Source organism: Columba livia, chromosome 2 (assembly GCF_036013475.1).
Source record: "Columba livia isolate bColLiv1 breed racing homer chromosome 2, bColLiv1.pat.W.v2, whole genome shotgun sequence".
In the NCBI taxonomy this organism is placed as follows: Eukaryota; Metazoa; Chordata; class Aves; order Columbiformes; family Columbidae; genus Columba; species Columba livia.
In genome coordinates, this window is record NC_088603.1 from 34,895,755 (window position 1) to 34,917,063 (window position 21,309).

The 21,309-nt window shown below is 42.1% G+C and overlaps 1 protein-coding gene across 3 annotated transcripts in view; it reads left to right on the forward strand.

The window, feature by feature from the left end:
• Positions 1–6,375, forward strand: part of STK31 (serine/threonine kinase 31) — a 42,133-nt gene extending 35,758 nt beyond the window's left edge. For all 3 annotated transcript variants that reach the window (XM_065051324.1, XM_065051323.1, XM_065051322.1), the window contains one exon: positions 4,678–6,375. In XM_065051324.1, the coding sequence (XP_064907396.1) occupies positions 4,678–4,863 (186 nt within the window). In that variant the 3' untranslated portion in view covers positions 4,864–6,375. The remainder of the gene's footprint in view (positions 1–4,677) is intronic.
• Positions 6,376–21,309: the final 14,934 nt, after the last annotated feature.

The following is a 21,309-nucleotide window of genomic DNA, read 5'->3' on the forward strand; positions in this document are numbered from 1 at the left end:
TCCTCCCCGTCCTTCCTCCCCGTCCTTCCTCCCCGTCCTTCCTCCCCGTCCTTCCTCCCCGTCCTTCCTCCCCGTCCTTCCTCCCCGTCCTTCCTCCCCGTCCTTCCTCCCCGTCCTTCCTCCCCGTCCTTCCTCCCCGTCCTTCCTCCCCGTCCTTCCTCCCCGTCCTTCCTCCCCGTCCTTCCTCCCCGTCCTTCCTCCCCGTCCTTCCTCCCCGTCCTTCCTCCCCGTCCTTCCTCCCCGTCCTTCCTTCATTGTAAGTGCTGGGTTGAGAAAATGCTCTTAATTGACTGTTTCAATAATTCTAAATAGTATGCACAAATCGAATGATGTTTGAGAAGGTAGAAAACCCCAGAGTTTCTTAATATTTAACTCCAACCTCAGGAGGAGCAGCTCCTTCACAGTTAACTATTCATGGAATGGCACCAAGTTACAGACTTGAGGAATAAGTCATTGAGATTCAGCCTCGAAGGAAATATTTGAATTAGGAACCTACCTTTTCTGTAGTCAGAGGAGTTGACTTTGTACATCCGTCTTCCTGCGTAATGATTGCGCAGTGCTTGAGCGTTAATAAAACAGCCAAATTCCATTTTAATTACCTAAATGCAGTTGTATAAGTGCATCGTGCCTTTTATTCTTTGTGGAGGTGGTGTTTTTTTGTTCATTTTGTTTTTGTGCGTGGAACAAACTTTCCTATGCCTCTGAAACAAATGCACAGATGAAAGTGGACCCTGCATGATATGAATTTGTGTTGCTGCTTTCATTCTTTCTACTCTCAACTGTTCTTCTCCGTGTACTGTATGCCACCAACTGTTGTCACCCTGAACTCTATTTTCAGTCCCTTTTTTGAAGTGTATCCTTGCTCAGTGTCTCAGTATCTCTTTGAGAATAAGAAGTAGACCTGTGTGCCTTCATTTTATTCAATGTAGGTCTCCGACTTTGAAGTCAATCCTTTGGTAACTTACATATCTCTTGGATTTTGATCATAAACAGATAATTTTTTGGCCTTCTCTCTGTGTGCCTTAGTTACTTGAATACTTGTCTTTCCTTGGGTTTATTTTCTTCTGTAACTCTTTTTCCCATAAGCTTTTGGCCTTCTGGCCAAGAGTTAAGACCATTTTTATTGCCTGCTGTCAACCTCTTCTGCCCTTGCTACAGGCAATTCCTTTTCCTCCTTGTAAAAGTTGGTATAATGAAAGACATGCCACCATATAGTTTAATGAAATTCACTGGGAGGGTTATGGACCTTTTTCAAATAATTAGCCTTCCCAGATTAGTTTCTGCTTTATACTTTTTGCTGTGCTTCTGCCTGTGTAGCTACTGATGGCTTTGTTCTTGTCCTGTGTCTTTCCCATCAAGGGATCCCACTCAAGGGATTGCCATTGTGTTGTGGTTTTTTTTAAATCTGTATGGACTACTTCTCATACCATACTTATTCTGTAGATTTTACTTTAGGTGAGAGTTTACTGTTTTACCTAAATTTGAGGAGGCCATGGAACTCCTTAAATCAAGCCTTATACTATTATTAAAATACCTGCAAGCAGGTGACTTTGTTTAGCTTTTAAGTGAAGTCTTGGATTGTGGATAGAATTTTCTGAGGATTATATGGAAGAAGTTAATCCTCCCGTTTTCCAAAAGAGTAAATGGAAAAGTAGATGGAAAGGTAGAAAACAAAGCAGTGGAGTTGCTGTTGATCAGATAAATTTGGTTTCTTTTGTCAAGGGAAAAAGAAACCCAGATTAAAAAAAATCCCTTTTTGTTGGTTACACTAGTGTATTAATGATTTGCCTGCTTTGTGGAGATAACTATTAAAGCATGGGGCTGCATTACTAGAGCTGTGTTCATTAGGAGCTTAGAGTAGCCTGTTTACTGTGTTTAGGTTAAGAAACTGGCACGATACAGTAGCAGACTAGCACAGCCATAGTGGATCCAGCATCTAGGCAGGGTACCTTGTGTATCACTGTATAAACACAGTACTGTAAATAATCTTGTTTTATTACATGACTCTTATCCTCAACAGTATGTCTTATAATAACTTCATTTCAACAATGTTCTCCAGTGATGAAAGCATCACTGGTAAAGCACAGGACTGTCTACCAAATCCCTCTGCAAAATTATTTCCAGTGTGACACTATGATGGAAAATAAAAGAATCAAACATGTAGCATTTGAGCAGGGAGGTGATCCTGTAAATAGTTTCTCTTATCACTCATTATAGTTGCTTCATTTTTTATTAAAAACTAAATTAATACCATGAAACACACAGTACTATAGGAAAGAAGATTCACTACTTCATGATTCACCATTAGGGCTAACTAGGGGTTTTTAAATTTCTTCCACAAAACTTGTACAGAACCCCCTGCCTGGTGTGTCATTGAGGTTTATGCATAATACTGAAAAAAAGGACTTTTATGCATAAAGGAAACTTGTTCAAGGAAGTAGAAAAGATTTTCTGGGACATTAAAAATAGGAGTTAGTTCACTCCTGTTTTCCATAAAACTTCTGCTGTGATAATGTTTTACAAATAAGGTCTGATGTATGCAAATCAAAGTTTAAATGGCCAGTTTCAGAGTTCCATGCTTCTGTGTTCTGCTGCAGCAGGTATCTTCTGAAGTGCAAACAGCTGCCTGTATCTCAATGACAATTAATGCATTTAGCCATTATTGTTCTTAGCAGGACTTAATGAATTTTATAGCTTTTAATAAGAGCAAGTTGCTTTAACTTTTTTTCCCTGATGAAAAGGAGCAGCGCTTGATTTTGACTGTGTCAGGTACACTGTCCTAATGACTCTTATCATTGGTGGCAGTTTTTAAGGATCCATCCTGGATGCACGTGTGCACGAGCCCCAGCCCCCAAAATCTGCTGGAAAGCAACTTGTGCTGCCTGCAGTGCACATGAACACACAACAGGGTTTTACTGAGAAATGTAATGTTAATAAATACCTTTCAGCTGTTTCTTGGGGAATCTTTTAGACCTCTGGCTGTTAATCCTTGTCCCAGTTCTTGAGGAAAATCTATTTTGCTTTTAAGTGCTTTATCTGTAATCAGCTTATTCAGAATTAATCTCCATGCCCATCTGCAGGCTCTTGACAGGCTGGTAATTTCTCTTCCATCTCAGTCTCGTGCCCAAAGGAATTGTGCACTTGTAACTAGTAAAATTTTTGTGGTTTTCAGCAAATGTAAAATTGCTCCAGGAAAATAATGTTAAGCTTTAAAACGGGGATATGAATGCTAGCTAACTGTTGAGGAAAAGCAAAGTTCAGAGCTGAGATCTTGTACCCATTCATTTAGCCATGCCAAGCTTCAGTGTGTTTTAGCATCCAGTTTTGTGTATTTAAAAAAAGAACGAACACAATGAAATGGAGTAAACATGATGCAGTGTTATTGTCCCACAGCAATGTTCCTTGTGGAATCAATTTTCAGTTTCCTTGCTGCGAGAAGATGGTTAGAAGGGGATATTTGTTGTTGACAGATATTTGATAGTGTCATGAAATGGAAATATACAGGCACAAAGCTTTTCAAGCTCTTTAAATGCTCAGATGTTCTTCAGTTTTAATTCTGCAGAGGACGTTGTGTAGTCATGGTTCACTCCTATATTTCATTGCACGTGTTTGGATCTTAACTAGAGATTTTCCCTTGAGCATTTGAAATGTTTTGTAAATGTTTAACAGTCCTTTGCACCTGTAAGATCAACACTTTTCAGATCTCATATTTTCACCCAGATTTCAGATTATTTGAGGAGTGGCCAGTTCTGCAGAGTCACTCTGATAATGTATAGAAGAGCTGGAAATTGTCTGCTTGTTTCTGTCTTCAAGTTTTGGACTACTTGTGTACATTCCTTTGCATCACAGTGATTCTCTGTCTGGGTGAAATGGGGATAGGTGAGCAGTGTGCAGGTACCTTGTGCTTTGCTGTTCCCTTCACCCTGCTCAGAGGTTTGCTGGCTTGGAGGCTGAATAAGAAAGCCTTCTTATGGAAGGGTTCTGTTCCCATCGAATTTTGGTGATCTAGATCTCTAGATCAGTGTTTAAGATTGTCATGCAGTCTTCTTGTCCATATCCTCTTTCTTGACAGCTGATGTTGATGCACAAGTGTAGCAGCTGTGGTTTTATGTTTTGTATATGGGGTCCATCACTGTTCATGTGCTGAGCATTTAGGCACGTAATCCCTTCTGATAAACTCAAAGAGCCTAAGTGTAAGTGATGCATTAATAGCAAAATAGCTGCTCGTAATTTAGAGCCCATTACTTTGTTCTTTTTTTTTGTCCTGTACTCTTATAGAGAGAGAAACCAATGTGACAAAACCTGAAAGAAGTTGTAGATGGCACCTGTTCTGTTATGGCACCTGTTGTGTTCCTTCTCAGTAGAAAGACCAACTTGAATATCTCTCTTAATTTATAGTAGTTCAGTGAATTGATATTTTAAAATCTAATAACTCGTGCTCTTCTGTGAAATCTGCTGGCACCAGGTTGACAGAGCGAGTGCTGAGTGCTTGGTTTTGTTGTTAATGAGTGTTACTGCTGTCAAGTGTTGCTGACCATTGGGAATGCTGTGGCACAACCTTTTGTGAGGGCTTTTGGCCCATAGCGCTTGGAAGACGCGTTCTTCAGATGCTTGGTTGTTATTTGTAATTGAGTTTGTTTTGTTTACCGATGAAATCCTTCTCCCTCTGTTTTGTAGGATGATAAAGTTAAATCTCTTCTCGTGAATTTGTTCTGCTGTAACAGACTGACAGCTGAGCAGGTGCTGAGGGCCGATTGCTTCCTCACAGTTGGTGCGACTCCAGTTTCACCACAACCAGGCGAAGAGCATGAGCCTTGTGAAGAACCCGATTCTGAGAAGACAGATGAAAATGTGATTAACTGAGAATGGAGCAAACCCTACTTGATAGATGAGGAACTTTTCCATCAGGTGTTTTATTGAGACTGCTGGTTTTGTTTGGTTTTCAAATATTTTTTCGGATCTGAAATCTCAAAATATAAAAAGTTCGGTAGATGCACTAATGTTTTGTGCTTACAAAATCCTCACTGAGTTTTCATTTAAACATATTTTATTTTAAATAAGTGTTTGGAGGTATAAGCGTGGTTTTACTGATTGTGTTCTTAGTTTATCAGCCCTTTTCTTCATCTGTTACATAGGCTTTACATTTACAGAGAATAGGCTGGTTAGATGCCAGAGATCTTCAATTTTGTATCCAGTTTTCTAGTCCTCTTCTTGCTGTGGTTCTAGATAACACGTTCCTCTTAAAAGTGCCCTAGAGTATTACATTTTTGCTGGAGGTTTTTTGTTATTGCATAGACAAGTTGTTCCTGCAGCAACTGCCTTCAAGATTTAAGGAAAAAAAACTACTCGGACAACTGGTAAAGGAAGTGGAGAGTAGCCTGCCTCTTTTCTTTCTTTCTGCATTTGAAAAATGCAACTGGTTTTCTAGAGAAGAGAGCAGGCATCCTCCTAATTGATCCTTTTACATGCTACTAGTAACCAAAATACTGTACACAGGCATTTGCAAAAACTACTGCTTATTTGCTCTATGTGAGTTTGTGTATATATCATCTGTTCTTAAATGTTGTTTGCAATAGCTAGAAAGGTGTGATTTTTCATGAGCAGGTTTGCCTGCAACACTTCGCTGTTAATGTTACCATTGAAAGAATTTTATCAGCTCCTTATTTTTACAGGAAAATGTTACTTTATGAAAGTTCTCCTTTCTTCTCAGAAAGAAACAGGTCAAAATGTGCAGAGTTGCTGTAGCAATATCCTTAGCCTCTGGGTGTTGCTCTTGGACAGCGCTGTTGGCAGGCTGGTGTTTTGTAGGGGAGTTACTGAGGCTGCATGTTGTCAGATGAAGAGTGTGAAAATGCAAAATGTAACAGGCAAGAAGCAGCATCAGGGGAACTGGGGAGCCCTCAGGTACAGTCTGCAGTGGACAGAAGATTCCAACTTGGCAGAACCTTCTCTGATATTATTCTTGGTTTTCCATCCTTAAACCAATTAGTTTTTTATATGGAATAGCATGCAAGATGCTTCATCCTTTTTTCATTAAATAATAATGATTTTTTTGATTTCTGTAATGTGTGTATAATCAGTGATAGCAAAACCTTTGTTAACAATATTTTTATGTAGGATTTTTTGTTAGTGTGATAGATGTTTTCGTTACAGAAATCACAGAATAATATCTTGGGTTTTGTCGATGAAAATAAGCAATTTAGCAATTTTGTGGGATGCTTTCCAGATACTAATTGCAGTCTTTCACTGTTAATAAAAGGCTAACTTTAATTAATGTTAAACACTGATTTGAGGTTAGAAGACTAACCTGATGGTTTATGTTGTGCTGTGTCATGTATATTAGAATAAATTTTTGCCAAGTTTTTCTGCTCCGGAGTCCATGCAACCTAAAGTGTACTTCTTAAATCCCCCAATTGCTGACCACCTTAGTTTTCTGTATGCTTGATTTAAAAACCTGCAGTCTCTTCAAAATCTCTTCACCAGCTGTAAGTAATATTAATTTTACACGTGGAACCTTTTGGTACATATGAAACCTTTTTGAAACCTTTTGGTACATATGAGTGTCAGGGTATGAGACAGCCTTTCTGTTAAATATTGATTACAGTATTAGTACCACCGGTTCTGTGTGTTTCCACTTTGACCTTTTCTATGGTAATTTTGTAGCTCTGGCTTTCTTTTCATTTCATACTTGCCGGAGGACTTAAGTAAATAGGTTGGTTGAGGGTTGTGTTGCACAGCTGCCCTGACAAAGCTCAATACTAATCCGTGGTAGCAGCCTGCCTGCTGTTTGGTTTGAGACACACCTCTTTCATCTGCATCTCTTCTGGCTAGAAGATGGGTGCTTGGAGGACAAAGGAGGGAGGCTGAAATGATGCTGTAGGAATGGTCTGTCTCCTTAATCGCTGCTGCTTCTAAGAAGCCCAAATGAAACTTAGTGCAATCTTGCTTGCCGTCAGCATTCTGCGGTTTTGAGCAGTGTCCTTGCACAGACCGGCTCGGTGGGGGACCTTCAGGGCTGAGTGTTGCTTCACTGGGAAGGAAGGATTTCAGTTGCTGTCATGGGCCCAACACATTCTTATCTTCTTATGGCCTCTGATGGTCAACCTGCAGTTCCAGGTATTGGTGCTGACAACTCACTTTCAGTTCTCTCTGCACTCCTCACCTTGGTGTCCACCAGTTGCATGTCGGTATCAGTCTCTGCTTTTGCTCAAGATGTTATACTCACATCAGCTACTACAATCGCCATAGAATTGTTTTGGTTGGAAAAGACTTTTAAGATCATGGAGTCCAACCATTGACCTAACTGCCAAGTCCACCTCTGAACCGTGTTCCTCAGAACTTATGCATCTTCTAAACACCTCCAGGGATGGTGACTCAACCTTTCAGTAAATAAATTTTTCCTAATAACGAATCTAAACCTCCCCTGGTGCAACTCGTGGCCATTTCCTCTTGTCCTATCACTTGCTACTTGGGAGAAGAGACCAACACCCTCCATGCTAAACCTCCGTTCAGGTAGTTGTAGACAGTAATAAGGTTTCCCCTCAGCCTCCTTTTCTCCAGGCTAAACAGCCCCAGTTCCCTCAGCTGCTCCTCATCAGACTTGTGCTCCAGGCCCCTCACCAGCTTCATTGCCCTTCTCTGAACTCTCTCCAGCACCTCAGTGTCTTTCCTGTAGTGAGTGGCCCAAAACTGAACTCAGGATTCGAGGTGCAGCTTCACCAGTGCTGAGTACAGGGGGATGATCCCTTTCCTGGTCCTGCTGGCCACATTCCTGCTAATACAGCCTTCTAGGCTGTTGATCTGGCAACAAAGTCACTTAGGAGGAATTAACTCTCTTCAGGCACCTGCAAGCAGCTGCTCCCTCTGGCTCTACCTAACTTTGCCTGCAGATCTGGGATAGGACTGACTTCCTTTGGAAAGAGGAGTATTTTCAGTAGATTGGGAGAACATAATTTCTTATCCGCATGGTTTGAGTGGAGCTATGGGAACTACTCCTCCTTTCTCAATGTTGCATCTCTCATCACTTTGGGAGACTTGCTGTTCTGTTCATAGCTTCTTAATCTTCGTGCCCACCCTACCATCCATAATAACTTTACTATGTTCTTTCACGTAGTTTACTGGTCACTCTATTAATATTTAACACCTCTGTCTGTGTAGTTTAGAGAAGGTTTTTTTGTACTTCGGAATAAGTTTTTGCTTATCGAGAGTCCTCCTTAACAGGACTCACTAGTATTGTAACAGGTTTTTTTTTCCATGATGATGGCTGCAGGTTCGTATAGCCTGAAGGTTAAATGATATTCCTTCATAGGCAACTGCCTCAAAGACTTCCCCTAAATGAGCAAGGATTAATTTCATCTGCAGTCACTTCATTTCAGTATGAATTCAGCAAATCAGGAGTCTAGTAGCTTGCAGATTGATGGCTTTCTCAACCATGGTCGATGTTTGAGAGACAGATCTTGATTTGTGTAATTTAAAACACTGGTGAAAAATTTCCTCAGATACATGAGTGTGTTCTGACAGGCAGTGAGATGTTGCACCATGCCACACTTCACCTGCAGCTCCTGCAGGGATTGCCTTGAAGCACACTTTTTTGACAGCAGGCACCGTGGCTAGATAGACTGAAAATAACTGGCAAATTGGCCTGTCTTTTAGGGTTGTGGGCAGATCTGCTGTTATGACATGGACTTCTCTTCTGTTAGTGCCAGCCTGCACTGTGGCGAGTGCACGTGGGCTCAGGTGTTGGAATTGGGTTTTGGCAGCTTTAGATTCAATGCCTGCCATACATCAAGATGGCACCATATAGGAGCATCTCCATAAGTTTAAAACCCGTTGATTTGCCTGGCATCTGTGTGCTACAGCTGGAAGGTGTGTTACCAATAGGTGTGCAGAAACAAGGTTTGACCTGCCGTGTGAAGACGGGGTGTAAGTTTGTGTTTATTCTCCCCTGTGTTGCCAGTAGCTGGTTTAGCCGCCTGAGGCCTGTGGCTGGGACCCTCTTCCACTTGCTGTCTGGCAGAGCAGGGAAAGCTTGCCAAAACTCCCTGACACGCGGTTCTTCACCTGTGAACTTCCAGCTGTTCCTGCAATCTTAGCGCCTGGTGGCATGGTCAAGCAGACTGGATCTGTTCTGTCTCGGCCGTCTGTCACGGAGGCACCCCGAAGTCGGTTTTAGGTGGACAACAAGTTCCAAAACAGACTTTATTCTAGCCAGAAAAGTATAGCCAATAAACCAACTAGAAACACGGTTTATACAATTATTTAGCACTTCGACAACATAAAATACAGATTCGGATATCAGTTGAGATTATTGGGGGATGACAACATAAGAATAATGAGGATCCACAATGTGCACGCATTCACTCACAAGAAACAAAACCTCACTCAAGGGTACCCAGAAGAAATAATCACTTGCCTGGGTTAGGTGAGGGCTCTTTCAAGGATATATCCAGTAATTAACCACTCACCACAAGTGAGGTGCTCTCAGTCTCGGTAAGTCTCCTTAGATGGCATCCCACTCTAAAGGGAGCACTCCAGCTCACAGACCTGCTGCTCCAAGAAGACCGCTCAAAGGGGGTCTTTGGCAGGGACCCTGTTTTATAGCCTGGTCAGATCTGGCTGTGGGCATTACAGCATGGTCCGGGAGCTTCTCAGTCTCTCTGGGCACCTCCTTTGTTGATGACACTGTCAATTCACTGAGGGCCCCACCCCTCCTGCTCCCCAGCCAGGGGGAGGTGGAGTCACCCTGCCCCGAGGTGGGGAGGACATGACTGTCAGCACCACCCTAGGTAAGTACATGGGGACAGGCACAGTGGGGCACAAAAGGTGCCAGGGAGCCATCAACTGCCCCGTTGAAGGCCCCAGATCTCAGGGGGACGTGCAGCTGCCACACAGTCCCAGTGTGGACCAGAAGCTTTTGGGATCCTGAATGTGGTATTACAAATTTAATCTGTCAGTTTATCAGCCCTCTGGCTTCTTTATGATCTTTGTCAAGTCTCTGGCCTGGTGTTTCAGCAAAACCAAGAGCTGTACCACCTGGCTTCAGTACACGGGATACTGGCAGACTCCATAGCTCTGGAGAAGGAATCTTTGTGTGAAGTGGAGGAAGACGGTGCATGTGAGCCTTGGGGCTTTGAGGTGGAGGATATTATTCCTCTGAATGACTCGACAGCTGGTTTTGCCCATGCCAGTTGTGTCTTGGACTTTCTGCTCTCCCAGATGTGTCCTAGGATGCCTGTGCTGTCAAAGTGCATGTTACGGCCTTGCAAGCAGTACGTGGTTGCATGGGGTTAGTTCCAAGGGCTGAGGGAACAATTAATGTCCTCTCTATCACTTACTGAGTCCTCCATGCATTGCTGCAGCTTCTCTTTCTAACCAGCTTCTTGAGAACTTCTGTTCCCTGTCCTCACTCTGGTAATAAGGGTTTTCTGTAGCTCTCAAAGACAGTCTGTTACGGTGTTACCACAAGCTGAAAATCTGTGAAATGCAAATTCCTAATACTGTTGCCTTATGTACCCTGTGGTGGGTTAAGTTATTGCCTGTTCTCTCACCTTGACCTGTCAAGGCAGGAGTAGAGTAGGCACAGGGACAATCCTTGAATGAGAATGTAAGAGTTACGTACCCAGTAGATGGTCTTTCGAGTGTCTTGAGGTTCAGCAGGAGGATTTTAATCGGTAATTAGCACACTTCAAATTTTTATGCTGTGCTTGCTTGAACTGTGGTAAATTGCAAGCTGTGCAAGTCCTACCAGCTGAGACACTGAACAAACACGAAAGAAGCCTTCTGCAGCGTGAAAGTCACATACACTGTGTGTATAGCCAGCACAACGCAGAGGGTTTCTTCATGTACAGGTGTCTCACTTTCAGTTTACAGAATCTATCCTGTCTCCTTCAGGGGAGAAACCAGGAGAATACCTTTGGAGCAAATAGATTGAAGATGCTTTGGTCCAGCTCCTGTGATGAAAGCTGGATGAATACTCAAAAACAAAAGCCTGCTGACCTCTGTATCAGGAGGTAGAGGTGGAGGCTGCTGGAAGTGGTTTTACTGGTTTGATTTGAAAAACTTATTTTTTTTTCCTCATAGGACTTTGTTTAAAGTTGAAGTTTTCTGTTGGGAAATGCAGATCTGTTCCATAGCAACTTTTCTTCCTTCTCCTAATTTAGGATCACTGTCAAAATGATGATGCCACAAAAGCAACGCCAGCCTCATTTTGAAGGCTGGTTGTTGCTACTGTCTCTGTTGGGGGTGTGCAGTTGTCATAAGCTCATCAGTCTGCCTGTCATTTTTATCCTCTGTCCTTACCAGCAAGAGGAGGAGCTGTTGTTAATTTGTTCTTCGAGTTACCACCTTTCCTCTGTAAAGTTGTTTGTTTTATTTATTTTTATGCTTTTCTTCAACTTTGTCAGAACCTTTTGTTTGTCTGTTTTTAACTTCTCCATTGGCACAAGGATGGACTGCTGTGGCTACCTGTTTTCTCTGCACCTTTGTGTAAATTTTTTCATGCAATGATCAATTCTTGTACTTGCATATTTAATTTTGTAGTGTCTAGATACATTTCAAGTTATCATGGAATCGTAGAATGGTTTGGGTTGGAAGTGACCTTTAAAAGTCATGTAGTCCAACCACTCCGCAATGAGCAGGGACATCTTCAACCAGATCAGGTTGCTCAAAGCCCTGTCCAGCCTGACCTTGAATGTCTCCAGGGATGGAGCATCTACCACCTCTCTGGGCAACCTGTGCCTGTGTTTCACCAATCATTGTAAAAAATTTCTTCCTCATGTCTAGCCTGAATCTCCCCTCCTTTAATTTAAAACCGTTACCCCTTGTCTTACTGTAACAGGCCCTGCTAAAAAGTCTGTCCTCATCTTTCTTATAGACCCTTTTTAAGTACTGAAAGGCTGCAGTAAGGTATCCCCAGGGCCTCCTCTTCTCCAGGCTGAACAACCCCAAGTGTCTCAGCCTGCCCTCACAGCAGAGGTGTTCCAGCCCTCTGGTCATTTTTGTGCCCTCCTCTGGTCCCTCTCCAACAGGTCCATGTCTTTCCTGTGCTGAGGCTCCAGAGCTGGACACAAAACTCCAGGTGGGGTCTCACCAGAGCAGAACAGAGGGGCAGAATCGACTCCCTCAACCTGCTGGCCATGCTTCTTATGCAGCCCAGGATACTGTTGGATTTTGGGGCTGCAAGCGCACATTGCCAGCTCATGTCCAGTTTTTCGTCCACCAGTAAGTACCCTCAACTCCTTCTCCACAGGGCTGCTCAACTCTCCCAGCTGTTATCCATGTAAGATACTTCTTGATAGTATGACTGCTGCCAAGGGAGTGGAGGACAGACAAGCCTCTGACAGTTCTTGTATGCCGTCTTTTTTCCAGTGGTTCCACACAGAACATAGCAAACATAGTTTGTTTTTACTAGGATGATGTGTGAACCTCTCTTCTGGAAAGGACACACACAGTCATTTCCTTCCCAGAGGCTCCTCCTTCTTTTAATACTGGCGAGCATTGAAGAATTCAGGTTTGTTTGGGCAGGCTCTGCCATTTGCACCTGGTCCTGTAGGATGCCCGAGGAGCAGGAGAAAATGTGTGACTTGCAAGTGCAGGTAGGGCCACAGTTTCCAACACATCACATAAAAGAAAGAAACATCTCAAAGTTGTTGCTGTTGGATGACAGTATGTTTACATTAATGACCTTTTCCTAATGGTATTTTGAAATATTTTGTCAGCAATATTTTGACTTTTTTGTATTACAGTGATATATCTTCAAAGCTGTTAAATGGAGACATCTTGTTCTATCAAGGCCTCATAGTTCAGTCGCTGTGACCCAACAGCCTTTGTATTTCATTAGTTAAGTCCTTACATTGTCTCTACAAACATCACTGCTGTAGAGGGTGAGAATGGTTTGGTGCTGATGTTCTCTTGGGGACACCATTATTTGCTTTATGGTGTTGTTTGCAAGTAACGTGACTGTGAGACTGATTGTTTGAGTACGCTGTAGTGATTTGTCACGGAGCAGCCTTTTTTCCTCCAACTTAATAACGTCTGGATGTGTGCTGCATATTGTCTCACTGTTTTACTAGGGAGGCAGCTAGTCTTTAAAGATAGGATCAAAAACTTCAGTCTTATTTATAGTCATTGGCTCCCACTGCTGGAGACAAATGGCGTAGGGAACTCCGGGAGGTACTGGATACCAATGACTTGGTTTTCGAACACCGCTTTTCCTTCATGGGTATTTCTGTTTCAGTGAAATTCTCTCTAAAAAAGGTTTTGATAGGAAGCGTAAGAAGCATGCACCGAAACTTGTTCTAAGCAGTACATTTGAAGAGTACTTGGCAGTATCTATAGGTACCACCCATAGGTAGCAGTATTGTTTCCTGCTGGTCCTAACTCTACAAGAAGTTCCTGCTTTAGTCCTTTGCAAGAACACAGTGGCAGGAAACAACCTGTTAGTGCTGTTAAATGGGCCAAAATGCTGAACTTGGTTTATTGAAAATGTAAACATTTTCTAGTCAGAGTGTACTAACAGACCAGCATGTGTTAATATCGTAATACTATGCCTTGGGGCATTTATAAAGTTAATCTTTTGACATTTTTATTTGCTTTTGGGCTCAACATCACGATTCGTTTTGTATCTTTTAGAAGTTCCATTTATGACTGTCATTTAATTGATGGTAACTACAAATTATCCTAGCTGCAAAGGAATACATAAAAGAAATGCAAGTAGTATAATTTGGAACATGGTAATCTTAGTAGCCTGAGTCATGAATTTCATCATCCGCTGCAGTTAGTATCATTTTATGATTCACAAGTCTATTAATTTCTTTTTTTAGTGTGTCATCAGATAAATAGCTCCACAGTAAGGTGTCAGAATTGTCTTGTCTCACCCCAGTCGTGGGAGAGAGTGCAGGTTTGATCGTTCCTATGTATACATAGTAAATCGGCCCCCTGACCTCTTAAATCTGCAAAACAACTTCCCGTGCTTCAGTGGAGCATTTGCTGATTAAGCCGTCCAGATTATCAAATGACCACTACCTCAACCTAAAATTTATACTTTGTTCAGATTGTTTCGAAATGCATTTGTTCATTTGCTGAAGGTGACCTACCACCATAGATCAGCGCACAGACACTTACAGAGTGGCCCTGGGCTCACTTAAGTGAGAAGTAATCAGCCTTTGCTTAATGTGAAGTCAGTGCTGCTACAGAAGTACTGTCAGGCCCTTGAATGGTTGATGTCTCTAATTCAATTAGAGAAAACATGATCGTTTTGTTACTCTTTGTGGCTTCACTTTCAGTTTAAAATCCTCAAAAGGTGTGGGGTTTTTTTTTTGGAATGTCCTCCCTTTTTATGTGGCATGCCAGCAACTGTACCTGCCACCTACTAACTTCATCTTGAATTCTGAAAAGCTCTACAGAAAGGATCAGCCTTTATATAGAGGTGGGTAGAGATACATTACTAAATCAGAACTTGCATTATTCAGGAAAATGAATTTGCTCTACTAATGTATGTTACTTCTTTTCAGGAACCAGCTTGGTGAGGAGAAAGAAGTTATGGACATATAAATATACGACCAGCATCTTTGAACCCACGGTTGTTCATTATATAATCAGTATCCTCAGTTCTTGTTAAGCTTCCGAGTTTACGCTAAGGGAAATGTCATATAAGCTTAAAGTGCTGAGATATTTGCTCGGCACAGGCTTGACAAAGTAATGATACAACTGTAGTGTGCTGCTAAGAGGTGGCACTTTTCACTGAAACAAACCTTGGTTTTATAACATGCTTGCAGGCTCCCCTTCTGCCACACCTGTCCAATGTCCAGGACAGGTGAAACTGTCCTTTACATGTATGCATACCTGTGTGCGCTCTGGTGATTGGATTTAGATTCTTCCAGGACTTCCCAGCTTTCACTTCATCCGCTCATGTCTCTTTTCTGAAGGGCTCTGTGAATAAGTTGGTCAACTGTGCCATTAGAAGAGCTATGTTACTTCTAGGATGATATGTGAATTGTCAGCCACTGTTTAATACCACTGCTTTTTCCATTGTTTTGATAAATCTTAGTATGGTAATTCACTATCATTTGCATAAGTTGCTGTGCAAGATTGGGTTGCTTCTAAAGAATATGCAAACCCACGTCTTTTGACCATACACTGACTATCCTAGTAGCCTCATAAACAGGTTAAGTTAGCTTTAGCAAATTCAATGCCAAGCAACTTCAGAGTAAATCAGTTGAAGATGGGATTTTTTGAGACTTACAACATCTCCAGTGACCTCAGTGCTACTTATCTATCTTTTCAGGAGATACCCTTTTTCTTCTAGAACTTTTTCCAGACTTGGACATCACACATCATGGAAGAATAAAAACTCATCAGAGACAGTTCAGGGAGGAGTATGAGAAAGCCAAAGGTCTACAACCAGGACCTGTGTGATAGAAAAAAGACTTAGGTAAAGAGGGGGTGGATTTTAAGTCTTCAAAGAGGTAAAAGCCTAGAACAGAGATGAACAAAATGTACTTATTACTACTTCTGCCCTTTGAGGATTAATGGGTTGATTTTTACAACAAAGGAAGTTTAAACATGAGGGAAAGAAACTTTCTAATTCAGCATAGTTAAGTGCTGGAATGTATGGCTGAGGAGGCTCAAAGCATCCAGTACTGTAGTGAGATAAGGCAACTGTCTGGCAGGAATGGCAGGTATGTATAACTACTGTGGCGTGGAAGATGAGCTGGATAACTCTTTTTCTGTTCTACTTAGATCTGTCTTTTGTAATATATATATATTTTTTAATGTATCACTTTGCCTTCAGCTATCGCTATTAGGTAGGATGGTTTCATCAAGAAAAAATGTGTGAACTTGGAGTACCTTGGACTGAGTAAATTAAAAAATAGAAACCTGGGTCAGAATCTCTCTTTTGGAGATGATAGGGAAAGAAGACCTAGGTTAACTGCATGGAACTGAGATGTTTCTGCAGCTCCAGCCCCAGGAAGCTTAAAAAGTGGCTGGCCTTTACTCTCTGTTGGAAGCTGCACACGGGACTTGCTCTGTACCAAAGGCAGCTTGACATTTGCAGAGACCTGCAGCGCTCGAAGTAATAGGTTCTGCCTGCAAGGATGACTTCAGCAAAGGCTTTATCAATTGTAAAGTCATGTTCAGTACAGCTCTAAATCAGTTTTAAAGCATTTTAATGCCTGTTGTCCCTAGCTAGTTGTCAAATGCAGTGCTGCAAGCAGTAACTGTCTTTTGTGGCCAGAACATTATGGGTATATGATTAGTAAGATACTGAGCTTTGTTTGGATACAAGGCTGAAAACACCCACGGATGTCTCATCCTGTTGGGAAACATTCTATTTAGAGTATACTGCCTATATGTCTAATCTGCCATGGGGGAAGAATTGCCAGATAACACACTGCCTGCTGGTGAATTGTCATCAGGCTGGGCAGGAAGCTGCATTTACATCCATATTTACATGGGACCCCCACTCGCCTCCCAGCAAATCTGCTTCAAAGTGAGACTGACTTTGTCCCTTGAGAGAGGTTACCAAAATCCTATCTGCTGATTTTATACCTCTTATTTTTTTACAAATTGTACCTGATGGTGAAAACAGGATCTTTCTACACAGGTTGTCATCTGCTCTTGGTTCCCCATCTGCTGTGCTTGTTTGGCATATCTGCAGCAGAAGTAGTTACAATGATCTAGTCACAATTGCCTTCGGGTGGAGGAATAAGCAGGAGAAGGAGGTGGACTTCTGAGAAATACATCTCCTGCTTTTGTTCAGCTGTCCCTGGTAGGAGTACTATTAAAAAAATGATAGTACACAGAGTATGATGCGAGCAGACTTGTTTTTAAAGGGAGCGATGTGCCAAGCGTTCCAGAAGAGACTCAATTTGTAGAATGTTTTAGACCATTGGCTCATACTGAATTTTTACTATTAGCATCTTTCTCATGAAGCCTGAAAATCAAAGATCAAGGGTGAATCCTGAACCAGGAGAAGGCAAAGAAACCCACCATACTTTGCAACTCATTAAATTGAGTAAATAGAAATTGAAGTGTCCCCTCTCTCATAGTTTGCTTGTTGAGATAGTCTTGGCCATGAGTGTCCTTCTGTTCCTTGTGTCCCTGCACAGAAATGGTGTGCATGTTATGTTGCTGACCCAGAGAGGAACACTATGGATGAAAGCATGTACGTTTTCTTTTAGACTACAGCATTAACATACAGCTCCTGTAGTAATTCTCAAATTACATATGCACAAGAAAGACACTGTCATTTCCTGGAAAATATTAAAATCAATTTATCCTGAGCATATAGGAAAGATGTAGGTCTAGTATAGGTGTATCTGGACAAAATCTGTGTCATGTGAATTCAGTGGCTTTTTGTTAGTCATCCAGTGTTTCTTGGGGGGAGCTAGAACTGAAATGGTATTCTTATAAAGTTTCTTGTAGTCTTTTTAAAAAAGTTGAACTGAAATGGTGATGGAAATTCATATGCCATTAATGGAAAACAGGAAGAAACATATGTGTTTGAAGTGAGAGGCAGGGGCATCATGTTTAAGGCTGAAAGTCTCCTTCTCTAAAGTTACTGCTGATCTAGCCATTACCATGGGCTATATGTTGACACAGGACAGCCTTCATCAGGTGTGGAGAGGAGGTCTGCGTTACTACAGTGTGTGAAAAAAGACTTCTTGCGACAAGCTAGGAATTTGAAGAAATGCATGTAAAATCAAAGGGAAAAAGGAAATGTGAAGCTACTGTTTAACTTAGGGCAGATTTTTGAGAGTATGCTCTTTGTGAAAGTGAAACTTAGTAGACCACTGACACAGACATATTTTGGATAAATTTCATTGTCCTCTTCAGATGAAGTTAACGTATCAGTTCACATCACCTGTGCAGTTTCTTCCATGTGAAGGAACGTTCTGTTCTTTGCAGGAGCAGGGTGCAAAAGGAGTTATTCCACTTTTGTTAATGTAATGATTGATCTCCGTCTGATTTTCAGTTTGCAATTTTGTCTTGCATTTGTCTTGCATTTTGTCTTGCTTAATCTTGTCTTCTCCACTGAATTGCTTGACCCCACTGTGTGTCTTTTGGGTATTTTTCCTTTGAGTGCAACTTTACGGGGCTGCATCTCTTCATATGCTAGCTAGCAGCACAGAAGGCTTCTCTGTTCATGTTCCGGTGTCTGCTCAAACCTTGCTTTCTTTAGCAGGTCACTTAAAGGATGCAGAACACTCTCTTTGCAACATCAGGCATTTAGCTTGCCACGCTGACCCATGGTTCACTTGCACCATTTATGATAGATTCAATTTCTCCAGATGCTGACGCCTTTAATATATTTCCATAACAATTGTGTAAAATGCCTGTTGGAAACTGTATTTGTAGCTGTTGATTTTCATGCAGGAGGAGGGGTTTGCATCCTCCTACTTTCTCAAAGTGTTGCGGTGTGAAATAAGTACAACCTCTTAAGGGTGATGCTTAAAAAACGTGTGTGTGTGCACGTGTCATCAAATTCACTTTTCTTTTGTGCTGTGACTCAACTTAGTTACTGTTCTCCAGGAGTCATTAGCTGTTAGGGCAAAACCAGTTTGCATCCAAGATCTTTGTCTCCTAACTCTGCTGCTGACAAAGATACAGAAAGGCACTCAGATGTATCTAATCTGAAAGCTGACATTTTAATTTAATATTCCCCAAGATGATGTGAGCAACTCAGGGCATGCCAAAGCAAACCTTACAGCTGTCACAAGTGTGTGGGTAGACAGAGGTGTGATGTACACATGCTAAAAAAAAAAAAAAGTAAAAAAAAAAGATAAGTTTGTGATGATTTGATTTAGCCTCTGTATCCATTTATGTGTTTACTCTCCCTGACATAGGCTCCGCTTGCTTGTTTGAGTATTGGGCTTGTAACAGACACTCAGAACCAGCGTGTCACAGAATCACAGAGTGGGTGAGGTTGGAAGGGGCCTCTGGAAATTGTCTAGTCCAGCCTCCTGCTCAAAGCAGGTTACTCAGGACCATGCTCAGTCTGGTGTTGAATATCTCTACTGATAGAGACATCAAGCCTCTCCAGGTAGTCAGTTCCAATTTTTGACCACCTTTACAACAAGAAAAAAAAGCTTTTTCTTATGTTTAAATGGAATTTCTTATAGTGCAGTTTATGCCCTTTGTTTCTCGTCCTTTCACTGGACACCGCTGAGAAGAGTCTTGTTCAATCTTCTTTACAGCCTCTCATCAGATCTTTATACATTTGATAAGATCACCGCTGAACTTTTTGGTCTTCAGGCTGAGCTCTTGGCCTCTCTTTGTGTGGTAAATGCTCCAGTCCATGTAGCCATCTTCATGATTCTTCACTGCACTGGCTCCAGTATGTCCATGTCCCTTTTGTACTGTGGAGCCCAGAACTGGACCCAGTGCTCCAGAGGACTCAGTGGTGCTGAGTCTTGGGAGAAGGATCATCTCCCTGAGACCTGCTGGCAATGGTCTTTCAGCCAGCGAAGGGAAGATGCCTGGGATGAGGTGTTTGAATGTACTGCTGTGCCCCTGCAGAGCTGTCTGGATGTGTAAGTACTTTTCATGGGCACATGGTGTGATTTTGGTAGCTGCAGGCTGTGGCAGTGGCAAATATGAGTCTGAGAACACTTGATGTAATTAAACTGAAAGGAAAATCTTTTGTCACTTGAATGATGAAGGACGATGTGTTGGCACTGATGGGGGAATTTCAGTGGGAGGTTTGGGTGCTTGTAATGAATGTGAATGCAGAGATTTACAGTAACATTTTTCTGTGCTGTCCACAAGAAATTAGGCTATGGGCCACACTGAGCAGCAGCTACAGATAATGGGCTCAATGTGGTGTGTGTTTTAAGTCCAATCTGGAGCTGTTGTTGCCTTATGCACAGTAAGAACCTGCAATCACCTATCTCTTGTTTTCAGTTTCTCTTTTCCATTTGCTTATTGTTAGTTACCCATTTATTCCACTTGGTTTAGAAAAACAAGTGCAGAAGGGGTTCTTTTGTGTGAACTTGTGTGGGCCTGTTGCGACAGGGCAAGTGGTAATGGTTTTAAACTAAAGGAGGAGAGGTTCTGGTCAGACATGATGAAGAAATTTTTACAATGAGGGTGGTGAAGCACTGGCACAGGTTGCCCAGAGAGGTGGTAGGTGTCCCATCCCTGGAGATACTCAAGGCCAGGCTGGACAGGACTCTGAGCAACCCGATCTAGTTGAAGGTGTCCCTGCTTGTTGCAGGGGGGTTGGAATAGATGAGCTTTGGAGGTCCCTTCCAACCCAAACTGTTCTGTGATTCTATAACAAAGCCCAGAGCCCAAGAGGAGCCTCTGGATGCTGCTTCAGCCTGGGTGGTACCTTACCTGCTGCATAGGTACTGCAAACCTCTGTGCAGTTAAATCAGGAACTGAACAGCACCCTTGTCTGCTGCCTGGAGGAGGCTGTTTATTCTCAGTCACCTGTTTGCTTCAAGAACAGTCTTCTCTTTCATGCTGGATTCTACCACCTGTGGGAGAAGTGGACATAAATTTTTCAGGCTATATCACTGATCCGAAACAAAGATTTCTAATAAACCAAGTCTCTCCAAAGCTATATATCACCTAATTCCCCTTACTGATTTGCTTATGAAACTGACATGACATAGTCTTGCTTTAGTTGAATTTTATTTTGATTTTTGAATGTTTCAGCACAAAGGTTTGCAGAGTACCTTTGCTATTTCTTACAGTACGCCCTCAATGCAGTATTTTGTCACTTCCTGAGGTGTGTATCAGCACCTTAAACCTTTAAACAGTAGTGCTTTTTATACAGAGGGCAGAAATGTTTGTACTGATGTTTTAGTAAAAGAGCCTGTTTGTGACTCCTGCATCTGTGTCTTCAGGCTAACATGCTGAAGGCTGCTGTAAACCCACTAATTGTCCTCAGTTATGACACTGTCAGGTGTGCACAGCTGATCTCTGCAGAAAGGCACCAGCACTACTGACCATGGAGGTGACTTGTTTTGTCAGCTTATTGCCACAGAACCTGCTGACTTGGAAGCCAGATGCCAAAGGGATGACTTTGAAGGCATATCTTATTTCTGTACCAAACCACACATTAGCTTCCAGTTGACACGTTCAAGTCTTGGGTGACAAATCTTGGATCTAGAGCCCTCATCTTAAAGGAAAGTGAAAAACCCTGAAATAGTAACTGCTTATGGAATAGGAATTCCATGGCATCCTAATGAAACTTATTCAGGAAACGTGGTAACAGCAGGCAATTAATTCCTGATTTTCATCCCACTGGGACTTGTGTCTAATTCTGTATCTGTCTTCAGTTATCTTTGGTAAAAGCTGAGA